The following is an 18,882-nucleotide window of genomic DNA, read 5'->3' as shown; positions in this document are numbered from 1 at the left end:
ATTTTAAGTTACTCAATGGCCCCATATCGGACAGTGCAGATATAAAACATTCCTATCAATGCATAAAGATCTATTGGACAGTACTGCTCTATATCTTTCAAAGATCTGCTGCAGCTTCCAGAAATTCTAAAATTAAAGAAAAAGAACTGTGTAGTTTATACACTGGGAGAATTTATTCTTCAGATGAAGCATAGAGATTGGATTGAGAAAATCAGTGAATGTAGCTATAGAGAAGAGGGCTAGGTCAGGGATTACTCCAAAGGTTTGCCGGCTGGTAGGAGAAAGAGCCTAAAATCACGATGGGTGGAAGATGTCCCCGTGGAAATGTGTTTCACTTCCTTGGGAAAAATAAGAGACATTAGAATTCTTTCAGCATTACAACCTAAACGTAAGAGACATGTAGCTGAATTCTAAGAAAGGAGAGTAAAGCCTGATTTGACTGCCAAATAAAATTAGAACTGTGGGTACAATTTAACCTTCAGTCAAGGGTGACAAGAAATGAGAGATAAATGGAAAAATCCCATTTGTATTCATCTTTATAAATATAATGATGTGCTTAGTTCCATTTGGAGGCAAAGGCATGGAACCTGGTATAATCCTTAATTAAATAGCCTCCAAGGTAGCTGGGCCAATTCATAAAAATTGTTGGCCATCCAAGTAGATGCCCAAAATGGCAGATGGGGCAGCCAATCAAACCATGGGGCAGCACTGATTTTTCTACTTGAGATAGCTTACTTGCTTTGCTAAAGGGAAAAAAAAAAAAAAAAAAATCAGTTGGTTATCTCACATATGTTATGGAGATAAGTAGCTGGCCTCTAACCTCCCCCCCCACCCTGAACATGCTGCCCTCTAGAGGCCACATGAATATACACATATGTAAAGATAACGTATAAATAAGGTTCAGTTACATCCAAATTAATAGGATATGATGATCCTATTAATAAAGATATGGTGAAAAAGAGGGGAGGTGGTTGATTATATCTATTGTCTGAAAGGCTTTAGGATAAAGATGAGAAACAATCAACATTTATAAGCCTCTAGTAAGCTTTACCTCTTCAGCTGACATAAATATGAGAAATCATAAATAGTTCTGTAGTCCTATAATTGAATTTTCCTGGAGAAACTTAAAAGTATGTCAACAGTCATTTTTCCTTTGTTTCAACTAGGGAGGAGAGGGTGTGAAAGAAAGAGGAAGAAAAATGGTTGATGTGGTTTGACCGCTTTTACTAACATCTCCAAAGCTTATCAGTTTTGATCTGAAACAATATATTAAAACTTGGCCCTGAGTTGGGGAATAAAAGCCAATGAATTTAAGGAATATACATGATTTTGTCCCGGCTAAGAGTTTAATCTTTTAAACCTTGGCTGCAGTAAAGTGGTCAAAATCTGGCCTAAGAAATGAGAACTACCCTTCGTCTTTACTTCAAATCAATTCTTTCCCAACAGTCATGCCATAAACACACACACACAGCTGGTATGTTTATTGGTTTAGTCACTAAAGGATTTAGCTGGACAAACATCACAAAGATGATGGCTGATTTAATTGAATTTATGATCAAATGTTTTCCATTGCAGGAAGAGTGGGAAATCACTTATGGGGAATTTGAATAATTTAAGGGAAGTTCTCTATTTGGCATTATGTTTGTATATCAGGTCTTGAGGGATTAAATTCAGCTGAGGACTAGATGAGAACTCACATACAGATATACAAAGATGCGCTGTATAATAATGCAGTGAGGGCCAGAATATTGATCTCTTTGTGTTAATATTTCTATTCATTTATATCTCATTTATGGTCTGGGTAATAACATCCACACACATATACACTCACTATGAGACTTCAACTGTAAACCACCACTTGATTTTTCTAATATCCCCAAAATGTTGAAATGATCTAAAAATGCTCTTTTAGGTAAGACAAAAAATAACTGATTTGTAGGACTGTATATGTGTGTGTTTAAGGCATTTTAATGTATTTTGTTGTTTTTGTCAAAGACAAAATAAAATCTATTGTTAAAGTCACTCCCATGACGAATATAACATGGGAGTGACTTTAACAATACAAAGTAACATGGGACTTGTGCCTTAGGGTATGGACTTGGCTCAGTGTCTGAAAGAAAAAAGCAGTTTCCTTTGGTGTCCCCTACCCACCTGCTTGTCAGTGATGATATGTGAACCAGAGTAAGGCTATGCTCCCAGCCTTTATTCTCTGTCATTCTAGAGATAAGTCATCTACCTTCCCCATTTAGGAGCCATAACCAACAAGGATAATTACCTTTAGTATCACGAATGAAACCCTCGGGGTCAAGTGGACACCCAAGCTCTATGCACCTGGTTTAGGCTTACCCATCAGTTCAGGTACAGAGTTCGTGTACATGTATGGAAAAGGTCTAAAAGATGCTTTGAACTTGGTAACAGTGTTTGTCTAAGGGCTTCTTTCAATTTAATTAGGAAAACTGTCTAATAGATGTGTTTCAAGACTTAGGGTAAACCACACTTTTACATGAATTATGTACAATGCTATTTGCTAACACATCACTCTTAGGAAGGAACTGCTGGAAGAGGAATCTTGTTTCTACACATGAAATATTTTTTAAAAATCATCTGGTGACCGAGAAATTCAGCACATGCTCCTAGAAAGGTAGAAGGAATATTCCAGATGTTTGGGGGCCCTGTGTCACAGCGGTATTCATGTTCAAGGACAATTACTTATCTCAAAATGAATGAAATAGCTGGACTGGCAGGAGAGGGCAGGGCATGCCAAAAACCAGAAGGGGGATAAGCTAACATTCCTCACAATAATCCTGCCAAGGGTCTTAAAGACGGAAAATCTGGGCTCAGATTGGCTAGTGAGCTTCCTGAGTATTATATGGTTCAGTACTGGATCTGTGATCGGAACTTGGCCCCTATCATACCAAAGCTTATGTTACTTTCAGGTGTCTTCTTGCCATTTGTAGCAATAATGAGCTTTCTCAGGCATCTTTCCTCTCTTCTATTTTTTCTTGGTTTTTATCAACAATATTTATTGACCGTGTATTTTTACAGGGTCAGTAGGACCAGTGTCTATACAGCAGAAGTCAGATGCACTTGTCAACATGAATAGTTTATTAACTGTATCTTCACAATGAGTGGAAGTTGAGCCCCAGTTTTATAGAAACTCTCCCCAAAGTATGAGGAGGACCCCCTGTCCCCACAAATGATTGGGCCCCTTATCCTATCCTAATTTTCATGAAAATCAACCAAGGTAAAGTGTGGAGTGGGTGACAATGGATACAAAAGATGACATTGTTGTTCAAATCATCTCTCTCCAGTGACGACTTATGCTTGTCTTAATTCTGAGGCTGACAATTCACCAGATTCATAAACATTTTCTTAATCAAAAGGAAATGATAAAAATAAATGTTGAGGAAAGGGATCTCACAGCCAGTGTTATTTTAATAAATAAAGAGCAGTAAAAATTTCTGCATTTCTGTTCATGCTTCAGTTTTTTTAAATGTGGAAAATTTCAATGTCCGGAAGCTGAAGAGTTAACATATGTACCCAAGGGGCCCATGAGAGGCTTATTTATGAAATGGAGCTCCTCTTGGTAGCATCTTGTATGTGGTGAAGGGGAAGCTGAGACTTTTACTATTTTCTGAGCAGAGTTAGGGGAGATCAAGGGGGCCGGGAACAACAGCAAAGAGGTGAATTCTTCAGGGAGTTGAAAAAGCGTAGACAGCTGTGTGTCTAACTCCTAGCAGTTCCCCGCGAAACGACAGAGAGAGAGAGAGAGAGAGAGAGAGAGAGAGAGAGAGGGAGAGAGAGAGAGAGAACAGGAGAAGGAGAAGGAGAAAGGAATGGAGTCGCCTGAAATAGGCAGTGCCCCTCAAGAAGGAACACCATGGCTCTTGGAAGCGAGGGGGAGGGGAAGGCATGTCTGCTAGGTGTTCTCTGATACCTCCACTATTCCCTCCTCAGATTTATCTCTTACTGGGTCCTCCAGAGCTATTATCTTCTCAGAGTGTTTACAAATAAAAGACAGAGGTGAGAAGCAAACACATCAAGCAAGATCCCCAGACACTTGAGCGCAAAATGCAAGGACTCTTGAGCATAGAATTTCCAAAGCATCGGACACCCACACTTGTATTACACTGTTGGGCACCTAAAATAAATGGATAGTTTACCTGTTGATCTACAGTTGTGCTGCCCAATTTGGTAGCCACCCACGGCGACTATTTACATTTAAATTAATTAAATTTAAATGAAATTTAAGATTCAGTTCCTAAGCCACATTTCTAGTGCTCAATAGCCACAGGGGGCTAGTGGCTGCTGCCCTGGGTGGTGAAGATACAGATTTTCATCAACAGAGAAGGTTCTGCTGGACAGCACTGATCTAGAGGGGACATAAATATCAGGCCAAACTTTTACCATCTCAAAGACTATGAGCTTTCCTGAGAATAATCTCTTTGTTTCTCTCTACAGAGGCGGAAAATGATTTCTTCCTCATACATAATTTTGAGCGTAGCTAATGTGAACCAGGCAACATGGAACCATCAGAATCAGGGGCCTATGCTTGTCACCTGATGGGCCAGAGATCAGGCAAAACGGGCTGTGTCTGACCTGATGAGGGCTGGGTTCACCCCCTCTGCTCTGCCTCACCCCATGCCTCCTCACTGAGTAGGAAACCCCACTACAACACGTGAAAAGCAGAATGGCCCCAAAGATGTCCTCTCACCCATCCCTGAAGCCTGTGAATATGTTACTTTCCAAGGCAAAAGGGACTTGGCAGATGTAATTAAGGTTACAGATCTTAAAATAGAAAGGTGAACTTGGATTATAGAATTTAGAAGCAGAGAACTTTCTCCTACTGGAGGCAGAAGAGATGGGGCAGAAGGGGAAGAGAGAGACTCGAAGGATGAGAAACACTTGTTGAACTGATGCTGCTTTAAAGACGGAGGTGGCAGGGTGATGTGGAATACACGTGGCCTTCAGGAGCTAGGGGAGGCTCTCAGCCGACAACCAGAAAGGAAACAGGACCTCAGCCCGACAGCCATAAGGAACTGAATTCTGCAAACTATCTGAATAAGCCTGTCAGCAGATTCCCCCAAGAGCCTCCAGACAGGGCCCAGGCTACCAATACCTTGATTTTGGCCTTGTCAGACCCAAATCAAAGAAACCAGCTAAGCCCATGTAGGCTCCTGCCCAATAGGAGATGATAAATTGTGGCAATTTGTTATGGCAGCCACAGAATACAAATGTACCATTTTATATTGTGGAGAAGCAGAGAACTTCCTCAGTTCACATATCTAGCATCTGTTCTGGGGAACAGTCTGAGAAAACCTAATTCTATCGTCCTTCTTTCAGGGAAACGAGCAGCCCAGCTGCTCCTGGAAACTCTGTGCCGCTTCAGAAACATGGTTGGGTTTTATCCCTTAATGAGCTGGATAGCAGAAGGAAGGTTTTAGCTGCACCAGAAGTGTGTACTTTTGGATGAGGAGTCCAACACATAATCTGAAAGGATGAAAAACAATGGCTGTTGCCAACTCCCAAGCCTGGCACGTACTGCCAATTAGTAAGCGAGAAGATGGATAGTTTCTGCCTATCAGAAGGGGAACAAAAAACTCATGCCTGAAAGATAGCAAACAGCATGGGGCCTGCCCTTGGCCATCACCAGGGGTTATTAATGTCAGCGAATTCTTTGCTACGAAAAGAAAAACATGGACAAGAAATCTGGCAATGACACAAAACGACAGAGCATAATTTCCTGGGGCAGTGGGAACTGTGTGGAATGGGCAACAGATCCCACTATCAGGGTCTGTGTGGGTGGCTGGCAGGCCTGTCATCTCCAGTACTTAGCTTGTCACAAACCTGCCTCTATCCCAATGGCACATTACCCAGCAATTACCTAGGACAGGCCCTAGTTGATGGTGTGGGTGGCCAGCCTGCTGCAAACACGGTTCCCCAGGAGAGAGGAAATAGGTTTGTACTCTAGCCCAGCAATGAATGACGTCAGGTCCCAGAAGAGATCTCCCGACCCAAAGTCACAGTGAGAACAAAATAAAGTCAGGTAATGATAAGCCCACTTGAAGATCAGGGTTTTTTAAATGATATTTCTTTCACAAGATTCACTCTGGGGCATGCTCTCCACGTTGTAATTCTCAATAGCACTAATCATTCGACCTCAGCAGGTTTCTTATTTCAAGCTCTAAAATGGAGACAATAATATCTGCCCTGACTACCTCCCAAGATTGGTATAAAGATATGAAGATGTGACAACATATGTGAATCCTATAGAGCAGAAGGCCATCCGATGGTTTACTACACCCCTGTCAAGCCAGGACTATGGATTAACAAGTATACGTCAGGCCTTTGACTAGGTACATCTCGCGTGTTATCACATTTATGCTGTTGCTACTGTTAGTGATCAGGGTTAGAGCTCTGGCAGATTGTCCATCTCTCTCTTGGACAGCTTTCTCTTTGTCCTCCTGGCATCTGCCTCCAACCTGTGTCTCTGGACAGACCTTTATGCTGTCTTCTTTGACTCCCACCAAAGCCTGGAAAGCATCTCCTGTTTGAGGACCTCCTCTTTTTCCCCTTCAAGAATCCACTCTTCAATTTTCTAGAATTGCTCTCTGTTCAGTGGCAAGGGGTTTAATAGATCAGATAAACATCACACCTACCCAATGCTTTCAGTGACTGAACTAATGATTCATTCTTGTGAAACTGAATGATCCAAGAAATTGCTCTGAACTGCGACTTTTAAGCAGGCAGGTGAGACTTAGGGGCTTCCAAACAATACCCTGTGTGGGTGTCCAAGGTCAGGACAAGAGACTGGCTTGGATCTGATTGTCCAAGTGTTGAAAACTATATTTTCAGGGGTGTGGTAAGGAGCTACACCCCACGTAGCCTCCCAATGCTGAACTCAAGTCCCCAGAGCTGGGCAGTCGACAATTGCAGCTCCAGCTCATCCTCTGAGTGAAAAGAAAGGAATTCCAAAATGTCTGCTTTACTGTCTGCTTTAGAGCTTGTCACCCTCATAAATCCACCCCTAAAAAAGTGCGTGGATGATGTAAAGAATAATTTCTTTGAAAATATGGTGAGAAGAAATCTTCAGGCACTAAATAAATTGAAACTGTTACTTTGAAGTAAACAGAATTATAACAAAAATGATCAACAATGAAAAAAACGTGAAACTGGAGAAAGAGGATTTAAAGATCTGGCTCAACTCAACGGCTCCTCCTAGTGTCAGTAACTGTACTTACCTTCCTCTAACATTTCTAAGCAACTGTAGAGAAACTGAAAGCTTGAACTTACTTTGCAATATATTATTACTTTACAAAATTTTTGATCAACTTAGAACAATAAGGCAGAGTAGGAAACAGGGCTTTTCTTTCTTGAGAAGGCACCTATTTAAATCTTAATGGAATGCAATCAGACATGACAAGAAAAATACAATAGAGAACCACCAATATTAGTATACAGAGTGAAATTTATGTTGTTTCTCTAAATATTATTTTAAATACATTATGCTTTATGCACATGTAGCATGACTTTCTAGCAAGTCATCTTTTTTAAAAATTAATTTATTTGTTTTTATTTTTGGCTGTGTTGGGTCTTCGTTGCTGCACACGGGTTTTCTCTAGTTGCGGCGAGCGGGCGCTACTCTTCTTTGCGGTGCGCGGGCTTCTCATTGCGGTGGTTTCTCTTGTTGGGGAACACGGGCTCTAGGCGCACAGCTTCAGTAGTTGTGGCACATGGGCTCAGTAGTTGTGGCTCGCGGGCTTAGTCACTGCACGGCATGTGGGATCTTTCCAGACCAGGGCTTGAACCCATGTTCCCTGCATTGGCAGGCAGATTCTCAACCACTGTGCCACCAGGGAAGCCCAAGTCATCTTTAAAATATGTTTTGGAAGTTAATCATCGAATTAGATAAAACATTCAAGGAAAGCTCAAGTACGCCAAGCTGGAAAACACTTCTAAAGCTCCTAAATTAAGGTTTGTGACCCTGCTGGTACCTTCCAATACATGCAGGCAAACGTCTTCTCTCTTTTTGCATTTCCATAAGGGTAGCCTCATTATAATGTCTCTGAATTTACTGCACATCTTAAAGTATCGTCTGTTTTTAATTCTTAGGAGCAATCCAGTTGGACTTGCTAACCAGAGGGCTTATAAGCAGAACTAGAGCACTGGGTGGAGGGGGCAGGACAAGCTGGCCTACACCTGTTCAAAGTCTACGGATGTGCTTTGCTTTATCAGCTATGACCTGCGTTTTCCAAATCTGTCTTCTGTGACTTGGTGGTTTATCCTTAGTTCTCTTTTTGCTACTTTCAAACCTCCAAAATTGTTCAGCTGCTAAAAAGTTCCAAAACAAGCAAATGCATTCCTGGAATCCTACCCTTAACTTTGCTGGAGAGCATACACTAAGGCTTCTTCTCCAGCCAAAATAATGAAAGATCTTTTAACTGGCTGAAATACTTGGTTGATTGCACATGCATGCCAATGTCAGACAACTATAAATAGAGAGATCAGGAAGAAAAATAGGGAGAGTCTTTATAACTCCAAGGAAATAAAATGGAATGTTTTGAAGGCCATCAGAAAGAACACATATTTATAAAATTAAGATTTGTCTCCCTTTAGTCTAAAATCCTCTTCAAGCAGGAGAGAACCCACATGGATCATGCACTTCCAGTAAGAGGAAATAAAAGGACCTTCTTTTCTTTTTGAATATGTATTTATTATTCTCAATCCTATAATTAAGACTTCTTTATATTATCCTTTCGAGTTTAGATATCTGCTGGATCTTCTGATATTTTTCTCCTATCACTGCTTTGCTTCCCCAGAATACTAAAACATCCTTCAAAGGATAAAATTATGCCCCATGGTTACTGGTATAAATGAAGTCAGCAGGGAATTGCATGGGTGTAACTTAGGGCAGACTTGGTCCCAAAATAAACTGGGTCACTTGTTACAGCTGTTCAAAGAGACTTGAGGATTCATTTCGCAAGAAATTTTACTCTCGGGCTTCCCTGGCGGCACAGTGGTTAAGAATCAGCCTGCCAATGCAGGGGACACGGGTTCGAGCCCTGGTCGGGGAAGATGCCACATGCCGTGGAACGACTAAGCCCATGCACCACGACTACTGAGCCTGCGCTCTAGAGCCCACGAGCCACAACTACTGAAGCCCAAGCGCCTAGAGCCCATGCTCCGCAACAAGAGAAGCCACCGCAATGAGAAGCCCGCGCACCGCAATGAAGAGTAGCCCCCGATCGTCACAACTAGAGAAAGCCCGCGCGCAGCAACGAAGACCCAAAGCAGCCAAAAATAAATAAATAAAGTTATTAAAAAAAAAAAAAAGAAATTTTACTCTCTTAGGCAGGTTCATCTATCCACTAGCTTCAACAGCTGTGTTAATACATATTTTTAACATTGTTACTTAATTTTGAACAGCAATTTACATGTGTATATTAACCTGCCCATCTTATATTAACCTATCTAAATTGAATTCAAATTAGTCCTTGCAAATTAGTTCCCTTTATTTTGAACCTATTACTGCTGTACAAGAGAATTTACCAATCACTTTGGTTTCGTAATTGTGCTGTTGACAAACAAATTAGTTAGCAGTAGGAAGAAAGCTAGCACTTGCTTAATAGTCTTTAAATGCAATTCTTCCGAATCTAGACCCCACTCTGAAGTGACAGTTGTTGAAATGTCAATGATGGTTACAAGGTCACAAGTCCGTCTGTAGGAAGAATCAATAATATAATTAATGTCTGAATTCTCACTTCTCCCTAAATTGCATTGGGTTAGAACTGGCTGGAGGCTATAGCTTCGCTTTAAGGGTTCAGTACAAAACAGATACTAGAAAGTCATATTTTTATAATATTTTTAGTGATGATTTTATTACTTAGCTTTTTCTGAAATAAATCCTTAAGGCAACAAAAGAATAAGACTTATGGGGACTTGAAAATAGCATGGTTCTAAACAAGTCATGTTTATAATTTTAAAACCTTACTTCAAGCTCAGCATTTAATATTTTCTCTAAAATATTTTTAAAGAAATCGAAGGGTGGGACTCTCTTAAATGACTTTGAATTAATTCTCGGGTTTTTAAAAAGCATATGTGATGGTAGAAATTAAAAGAAAGATATTAACTACAATTCTATCAATGGATTTAAAAGACTTTACATTAAAATGTAATATTTCCTTCAGTATTTTACCTTGTTTTTGGTAGAAAAAATATAAATCCTATGTTCACGGAAAATGCAAATAATAAGTATCTCTGAAGTGATATCTTAAAGAGAAACCGTGTTCTTATTTTGTGAAAAATCATATTCTGAAGAACTATCTGCCCTCAAAAGTAAAAGCGTATTTACTGAACCTAGCATCTTTTAAGAAAATTCAGAGATGGAGCACAATGCACACAGCTTTTAAAATTTCTAAAGCAGCAACACCAGAGGATCACACAGCCTGATTTTTGTCAATGAAGTTAACTACTTCTGTTGTGACACGAACAGTACCTCTCACAGAAAGGAAAGCATCAGGTCTTAGGTGGTCAGAATGAAGCAAAGCAACGCAAAGCTTGAATACTACTTCGGTTGTCTTTTTTTTTGGAAAGACATGAGATAACCTAGTTTCTCCTGATATAGAGTAATGTAAATGGACAAAAGCATCTTCTCTGAGAGGCATCCCACCAGTCACTTCCAATGGTTGAACAAGAGAGGCCATTCGTCTGGGCATACAGATGACAGGTGCTGAATACAAGTTGCGAAAATGAACAGCTGGAGTGGGCCAGGTGTAAATGCTGTTGGGGTCACATCCACAAGGGGACAGTGGATGAACTATCACTCAGCATCGTCTACAGACCTCCCCCTCCCCCATCCTGTCTTTCGTAGACTACTCTAAGTGGATAAAAATTGCCATTTATTTTTCTGGGTGATTTGGACATCATTCTAGTCCTGTCCCTCTGAAGGAAGGAAACAAGAGGGTTAGCTAAATTGGAGGCTATTCTCCACAAACGTCACTCTGCGTGGCTTTGCCAGATTTTCCTGTTACTTCAGAGAAAGGGTTAGAGATTCAATGGCTTTATCAAGAATTGTTTCATGAAGTGGTTAGTGGCACAAAACTTTTTGAGCAATTGTGAGAAATGTGTTTGATCATTTAACGAAGACAGGAACTGTTATATGTATATATTACCTGGTATATGAAAGCACTTAATTAAAATGTGTTACCACTGATCAGTGAAGTTACGGTGAAGGAGGATAAAAGGGTGAGGAACACATAGAGAATGTTCCCTCCCAGCCGAGGGCATGCTTCCTGTGGGAGATTCTAGATATTAAGAACTGACCCTTCAAATGGAAAATACGAAGTCTTGTGTTAGACAAAAATAATTATACTGGTGTGTTCTTCTTAGTATGAATTTAATCAAAATAAACTGCCAAATCTTTCAAATAATCCATGGAAGATTTTAATGTATTCATTCCATGAGTTCCTCACAGTAAGCTATCTGCTGTTACCTACTGACAGCATTGATTAAAGGCATTTTTATTATCAAAAGTTTTTCTTAGGCTTCCCTGGTGGAGCAGTGGTTGAGAGTCCGCCTGCCGATGCAGGGGACACGGGTTCGTGCCCCGGTCCAGGAAGATCCCACATACCGCAGAGCGGCTATGCCCGTGAGCGTGAGCCACAGCCACGGAGCCTGTGCGTCCGGAGCCTGTGCTCCGCAACGGGAAAGGCCACAACAATGAGAGGACCGCGTACAGCCAAAAAAAAAAAAAAAAGTTTTTCTTATTTGTTCCATAATTGATGGCATCTAAAATTAAACATGTCATAACGGTAAAAAGGGAGACAATAACACTAAATTCCCCATAGACAAAATTTTGTCATGACAAATTATAGTTTACTTAATCAAAGCAGATCTAGTTACCTTTTCTCTAATATAATGCTTGAAATGTGATACAGTCAGAGTGACTCAATTACTCTGCTTCCCAACTTTCAATGATTTACTAGCAGTTTGGCTTGCTATAAAAGACCTCTGAATAACTTGAGACACCCAGATCTTCAGATGTCATCAAATTTAGAAACCAATAAATAAAGCTATTTCAACAAGGTCAGATGAGAGATTAAATAAACAGAGTCCATGTATTGCAAGTGATACGTGTGCTTAGCTTCCCAATAAGGCTCAGGGGAAAAATAGGTAAACTAAAAACATTTGAAAGATCAGTTTTATCTCGCTCAAAGGTTGTCACCAACATTATTTAGATTAGAAAGTCAGTTGATATATTGTACTTAAGAAATGCTATTTTGCTGATGCTAAAACATTTCTTGGAATCTAGTTAGAAGAAGAGTGAGCACAGTGAATTTCAGGATTAACAACTCTGGGAACCCAAATTCACAGAGTGTTGGCTCAGGTGGAACATGGGGGCTGGTACACAGTTAGGGCTTAATAACTGTTTAATGGTTAAACGAATGGATGAATAGACAACTGGGTGAACAAATGAAAGAATGTCATGACAAATTTATCAAGAGAGTTTTAAAAATTAAGAGAGAGAAAAAGAGAACGAGTATAAGCTGTATAAAAAAACTTACTTATTCCATGCTTGTCTGAGGTTTTTAGAGCTGTACAGGGTAAAGCGTTCTGAAATGAAAAAGAAAAATGATAAACAATCTTTGTTTCAAAAGTCTATATTGCCAGTATGTTAAAAAAAAACTTTTAAAAAGCTACTGTTCGATTTAGCCATAGCTATGCTAGACATGCTATGTCTTCACCTTAGATTAAACAAAAGAGTAAAACACGAAGAGCTAAACATTTTAAACAATGAAGCATTGTTTTCTTTTGTCTAGGGTGATTTGTTTCATAATTTGGTTTCCTAGTAATTATTTCTTAGAATAACTAAGTTTTAAATGGGTTGAAAAAAGAAATGCAAATTTCAAATATGCAAACTGTAGGTAGATTTATAGAAGAATATTGCCACATTGGTCCAGTGAAACCTGCTGTTTTTTCTATGAAGACATCTCTGACCAAACACAGTAGTGCTGGTTCTCCTTGCTTATACTATATGGCATTTACACATACTCAAAGCCAAACCACCAACGTCCTGTAGTGTATACTTACATTTACCATTGAACAATCTTTATATTTTTAAAATGAAAACACAACATGTTTGTTTTACCAAGTTAGACAATAAAGTGGCATAGAATATACATTAATAATCTCTTCTCCTGCTCCCCATTTTTCACTCCTGATGATATAGCAATTGTTAATGGCTTGGTATGTCTCTTTCCACATATTTATGTTTATAAATACAAATCTATCCATATATACAAATATATATATATATACTATTTTAATTTTTAAATGCATTGTACAATAAACATTCTCTGAAATTTTTTAGGCATCTAATAATATATAGTGAATAGTCCTTCGAATAAAATAATATGTAACAATTGTTTTAAATCTGTGTAATATTCCATAGGGTAGAAGTACATAAATTATTGGACCATTCTCCTACTGATGAAAATTTAGGTAGTTTCCAGCCCCTTTTTTTCTTAAAAACAATTTTTCAATAAATAATCCTTGCACATCTATGTCTATATACTGATGCTTTCTTTTCTGTCAAATAGATTCCCCAATATAGAACTGCCTGGCAAATGGTATGCATATTTCACATTTTAATAGCTGCTGACAGATTACTTTTCATTTTCCCAACAGCAATAAAAAAATAATGTCTCTTTTATATTATGCATCCCTGGGATGCAAGGATGGTTCAATATATGCAAATCAATGAATGTGATACATTATGTTAACAGAATGAAAGATAAAAATCACATGATCATCTCAATAGATGCAGAAAAAACATTTGACAAAATTCAACATCCATTCATGATATAAACTCTCAATATTTTGGGTATAGATGGAACATACCTCAACACAATAAAGTCCATATATGACAAGCCCACAGCTAACATCATACTGGATGGTGAAAGGCAGAACTCTTAGTGGAAAAGACAAGGTGGCTACTCTCACCATTCCTGTTCAACACACTATTGGAAGTCCTAGTCAGAACAATCAAGCAAGAAATAAACAAAAAAAACCCAACCCCCAACCAACCAAACAAACAAAAAAAAACACATCTTAATTGGAAATGAAAAAGTAAAACTGTTGCTGTTTGCAGACATGATTTTTTTATATACAGAAGATCTTAATAAAGACTCCACCAAAAACTTGTTAGACCTAATCAACAAATTCAGGGAAGTTGCAGGACATAAATTCAATATACAAAAATCGGTTGCATTTCTATATACTAATAATAATTAATCTGAAAAGGAAATAAACAATCCTATTTACAATACCATCAAAAAATATAAAATACCTAGGAATAAGTTCAGCAAAGTAGGTAAAAGATCTGTACACTGAAAACTGTAAGACATTGATGAAAGAAATTGAAGAAGACACAAATAAGTGGAAAGATAGTCCATACTCATCACTGGAAGAATTAATACATTGGTAAAATGTTCATACTACCCAAAGGCATCTATAGATTTAACTCAATCCCTATCAAGATTCCAATGGCATTTATTTTTTTACAGAAACAGAAAAAAGCAATCATAAAATTCATATGGAACCACAAAAGACCCTGAATAGCCAAGGCAATAATAAGAAGAACGAAGTTGGAGGTATTACACTTCCTGATTTCAAACTATATCACAAAGCTATAGTAATATACATACTATGGTACATATATATGCCAGTATGATACTGGCATAAAAACAGACACATAGACTAATGGAACAGAATTGAGAGCCCAGAAATAAACTCATGCATATATATGGTCAACGTTTGACAAGGGAACCAAAATAGTGGAGAAAAGATAGGCTCTTTAATAAACGGTGCTGGGAAAATAATGATACTCACATGCAAAAGAATGAAACTGGACCTCTATCACTCACAAAACCTGGAAGAGGATTAAAGACTTACGTAAGACCTGAAACCACAGAAGAAAACCAGGAAAAATCTCTTTGACTTTCGTCTTCATAATGATTTTATGGATACAACACCCAAAACACAGGCAACAAAAGCAAAAATAAATAAGTGGAACTACATCAATCTAAAAAGCTTCTGCACAGCAAAAGAAACAATAAACAAAATGAACAGGCAAGGTACAGAATGGGAGAAAATATTTGCAAACCACATATCTGAAAAATAGCTAATATCTAAAATACAGAAGGGACTCAAATAACTCATTAGCAAGAGAACAAATAATCCAATTAAAAAATGGGCAAAGGACCTGAAGAGACATTTTTCCAAGGAAGATATTCACATGTCCAAGTACATGAAAAGGTGCTTGATCTCACTAATCATCAGGGAAATGCAAATCAAAACCACAATAAGATATCATCTCACACCTGTTAGAATGGCTGTTATTGAAGGGATGAGATAACAAGTGCTTGTGAGAATGAGGAGAAAAGGGAACCCTTGGGCGCTGCTGGTGGGAACTTAAACTGGTACAGCCATTATGGAAAAGAGTATGGAGTTTTCTCAAAAAAAGTAAAACTAGAATTACCACATGACCCAGCAATTGGGTATATATCTGAAGGGAACTAAAGAGATTTCTGCACCCCTGTGTTCACTGCAGCATTATTTACAATAGCCAAGACATGGAAGCAACCTAAGTGTCCCCTGATGGATGAATGGATAAAGAAGATGTGGAGCATGTACACACCAGAATGTTACTCAGCCATAGAAAGGAAGGAAATTTTGCCACAACATGGATGGACCCTGAGGGCATTATGCTAAGAGAAATAAATCAGACAGAGAAAGACAGATACTGTATGGTCTCTCTTCTAGGTGGAATCTAAAGAATACTTAAACTCTTAGAAGCAGAGGACAGGCAACAGAAGTGGTTGCCAGAGGTGGGGCACAGGGTTGGAGGTGGGGCAATAGGTGAAAGTAGTCAAAGGGTACAAACTGCCAGTTATAAGATGAATAAGTTCTGGGGATGTAATGTAAAGCACGGTGACTATAGTTAACAATACTGCACTGAATATTTGCACGTTGCCAAGAGAGTAGATTTTAAAAGTTCTCACTCAAAAAAAAAAAAAAAAATTGAAACTATGTGAAGTAATGGATGTGTTAACTAAACTTATCGTGGCAATCATTTTGTAATATATACACATATAAAATCACTGTGCTGTACAACTTAGACTTACACAGTGCTTTATGTCAATTATAACTCAATAAAGCTGAGGGACAAGACAGTGTTCTAGCAAAATAAAACACGGAGGTATGATGTTGAGTGACTAGTGTGAGAGGGACACTTCAGGTTGGGTGATGAAGGAACATGAGTTGCAAATAAAAGTCAACCAACACAATAAACAAAGTTCCTACTGGAAATCTGGTTGGAGTTTCATTAAAATGTATATTTATCCGAAAAGGCTGATATAAAATCTTTGTACATAACAATATGTTGTGTCTTTCCATTTAGAAAGGATTTGTGTGTACATCCTCCAGTAAAATTAAATGATCTCCTTTTCATATTGATCTCATTTCTTCTTAATCATTTAATACTTAATAGGCTTAATTCTTCTTAGTATTAGTTGGTGCCTTTTGTTAGTGTTGTCTGCTTTGATTTATAAGCTTTTAAAGAAAAGAAAGTGATTTATATTGCTTTTGTTATGGTATGTTTCACGTATAAAAATACCATTAGATAAAAAGAACAAAAAGAAATTTAAGAACACACTCAGGTTCCTATCTCTAATTACAAAGTTTATTCAAAAGAAATCTCTGCAATGATTCATTCATTCAACTATTTACTGAGCAACTACTGTGAGCCAGGTACACCTCTTGGAGCTGAAGATACAGAGAAAGAACCAAACAGAAGACCTTCCTGCCTGTAGGGAGCTCTCATTCCAGTAGGGCATGTGCAGGGCTAGAGTGAACCTGGAGGATGGGGTGTCTGGAGCAGACAGACAGCCCAGGAGAGATGGGCAGAAGACCGGCTCACACAGACTTTGTGGCCTTTAAGATATGATTTAGAATTTTTTTTTTTAAGGATCACTCTGGCTTCTGTTTGGAGAGTATACTACCAGGGGAAATAGTGTACATTAGCTGAAGAGCAGGCCTGATTACAAATATCCATTGTTCTACAGCTACAGGCAAAAGTGCTCACCAACAATTATGTATTTATTTGTTTCAAAAGAATGCCTAACATTTGAATTTATTCTCTACTAGATTGCATTATATAAGACCCAACATAATTCAGTCAGTTGGTGTAGAACAGAAATGTAAAGGCATATTCTAGGTTTGAGAATTAACTAACAAAGAAAGGAGAAATGGGAAGAATAGTTTTTTATAGAGGTTTAAGAAATTATTTTTATCTAAAAGTCTGGTATAAAAAGCAAGATATATTTTAAAAATAATTACATCAAATGTCCTTGTAAAACAAATTTGATCTCCTTAACTTTGTACTCCCCACAAAGCAATTTTAATAATTTGCTATGATTTCAGGAAAGAACAAGAATTCCATTACAGATAAAATTAATACAATCTTGGATTTACAAGTAAATTATTATTCTTAGCAATTAATGACTGCACATAAATATGAGTTCTAAGAATTGCCTCTATTTAGAGCTTGACAGGATATGCTAATAGAAATTTTTTTTTTTCAGAAATACAATATGTCAGTTTTAGCTACGCATAAAAGAGCCAAAATTGATAGAGAAACATGCCATATGAAAATAGAAAAAATAAGGAAGAACAAAGTCTTCCTACCTTTACCTTCTGTCACTACTCACATAAACTCTTAATTCTTTTAGCAGATGTCACCTGGGCACCTGCTTGTATGCCAGGCACTGCACTGGGCGATGGGCACACAAAAATGAGGACGTCCCGGTTACAGTTCAGTGGCCCAGAAATGTAAATACAGAATTACCAACACGGGGTGAAAATGCCACAATGTGGATATGGACGCAGTCCCCTGGAAGCACAGAGGCAGAGCCACTAACCCCATCTGTTTTCTTTTCCAAATGAAGACAGGATAAACTCAAATATCTGAAGCTGGCTCCAGTAACACACAGGACCTGATCTCTTGTATACAACATCTTTCAGATCTTAACTGTCCAAGTACACAATTTCAAATGGAGCCATTTCTAACATTTTCTGCAATGAGCATGCGTAACGTTTATAATTAGATTTTTTAAATTCTATTTTTAAAACGATTTCCATCATGAGTAAAAGCAATGTTCCATTAGAATGTAAGCAACCTAATTTCACTAGGTAAGTTTTGGAAACAAAAAGGTGCTTAAATTAGTGCCCCCAAACAGTAACAGGTGTATTTAATAAAATAGTCAACTGCTTATGAATAATTTTAACAGATTATTCGAGTATTTGATTAGGAGTGTTTTATACTGTTCTCCTCCAGTTAGGTTTGTCACTATTTTAATTTCAGCTTTCTCTTTCCAATTATGTTTAAACTAGAAGTTTAGAATGCCGTGATTTAAAGCATAGACTAACTCACAGCATAACAGAAGGGCAATTAATTTAAACCCGCAGGCTGATTTTCCCCTTCTCCTCTTATTGCAGGGACACTGCAGAGGATGGTCGCACACAGTGGGCGGCCAGGGAGGAGAGCTGGTAGAGAAGAAGAAATCACTAACTCTGTAACATGGTGGGGCAGGGGACAGAGGCTGGAAGGGTTTTGCTCAAACTGCCATGCTTATACACAGCAATTCGTTGAGATTCCACAGGAAAACACTGGAGAACAATGCTATATATTCTAAAGTTTCCTAGCTTAAAAGAGCTAAACCTGAAATGGCTTGAGGCAGTGTGAAAACAGATAAAACCTAAATTGGAATTTCCTCATTTGCTTATATATATGTACTGTATACTCTAGGAAAGTAACTTTAATTT

At 38.3% G+C, this 18,882-nt stretch overlaps 1 protein-coding gene across 6 annotated transcripts in view; it reads right to left on the bottom strand.

Annotated features, from left to right (window-relative positions):
- The window catches only part of CDK14 (cyclin dependent kinase 14), a 711,364-nt gene that overhangs the window by 99,843 nt on the left and 592,639 nt on the right, over positions 1-18,882 (bottom strand). For all 6 annotated transcript variants that reach the window (XM_049714769.1, XM_049714770.1, XM_033420532.2 and 3 more), the window contains one exon: positions 12,564-12,612. In XM_049714769.1, the coding sequence (XP_049570726.1) occupies positions 12,564-12,612 (49 nt within the window). The remainder of the gene's footprint in view (positions 1-12,563; positions 12,613-18,882) is intronic.

This window comes from Orcinus orca, chromosome 9 (genome assembly GCF_937001465.1).
Source record: "Orcinus orca chromosome 9, mOrcOrc1.1, whole genome shotgun sequence".
Taxonomy (NCBI): Eukaryota; Metazoa; Chordata; class Mammalia; order Artiodactyla; family Delphinidae; genus Orcinus; species Orcinus orca.
The sequence above is the reverse complement of the archived record's forward strand: the minus strand, read 5'-3'. Positions and strand labels throughout refer to the sequence as shown.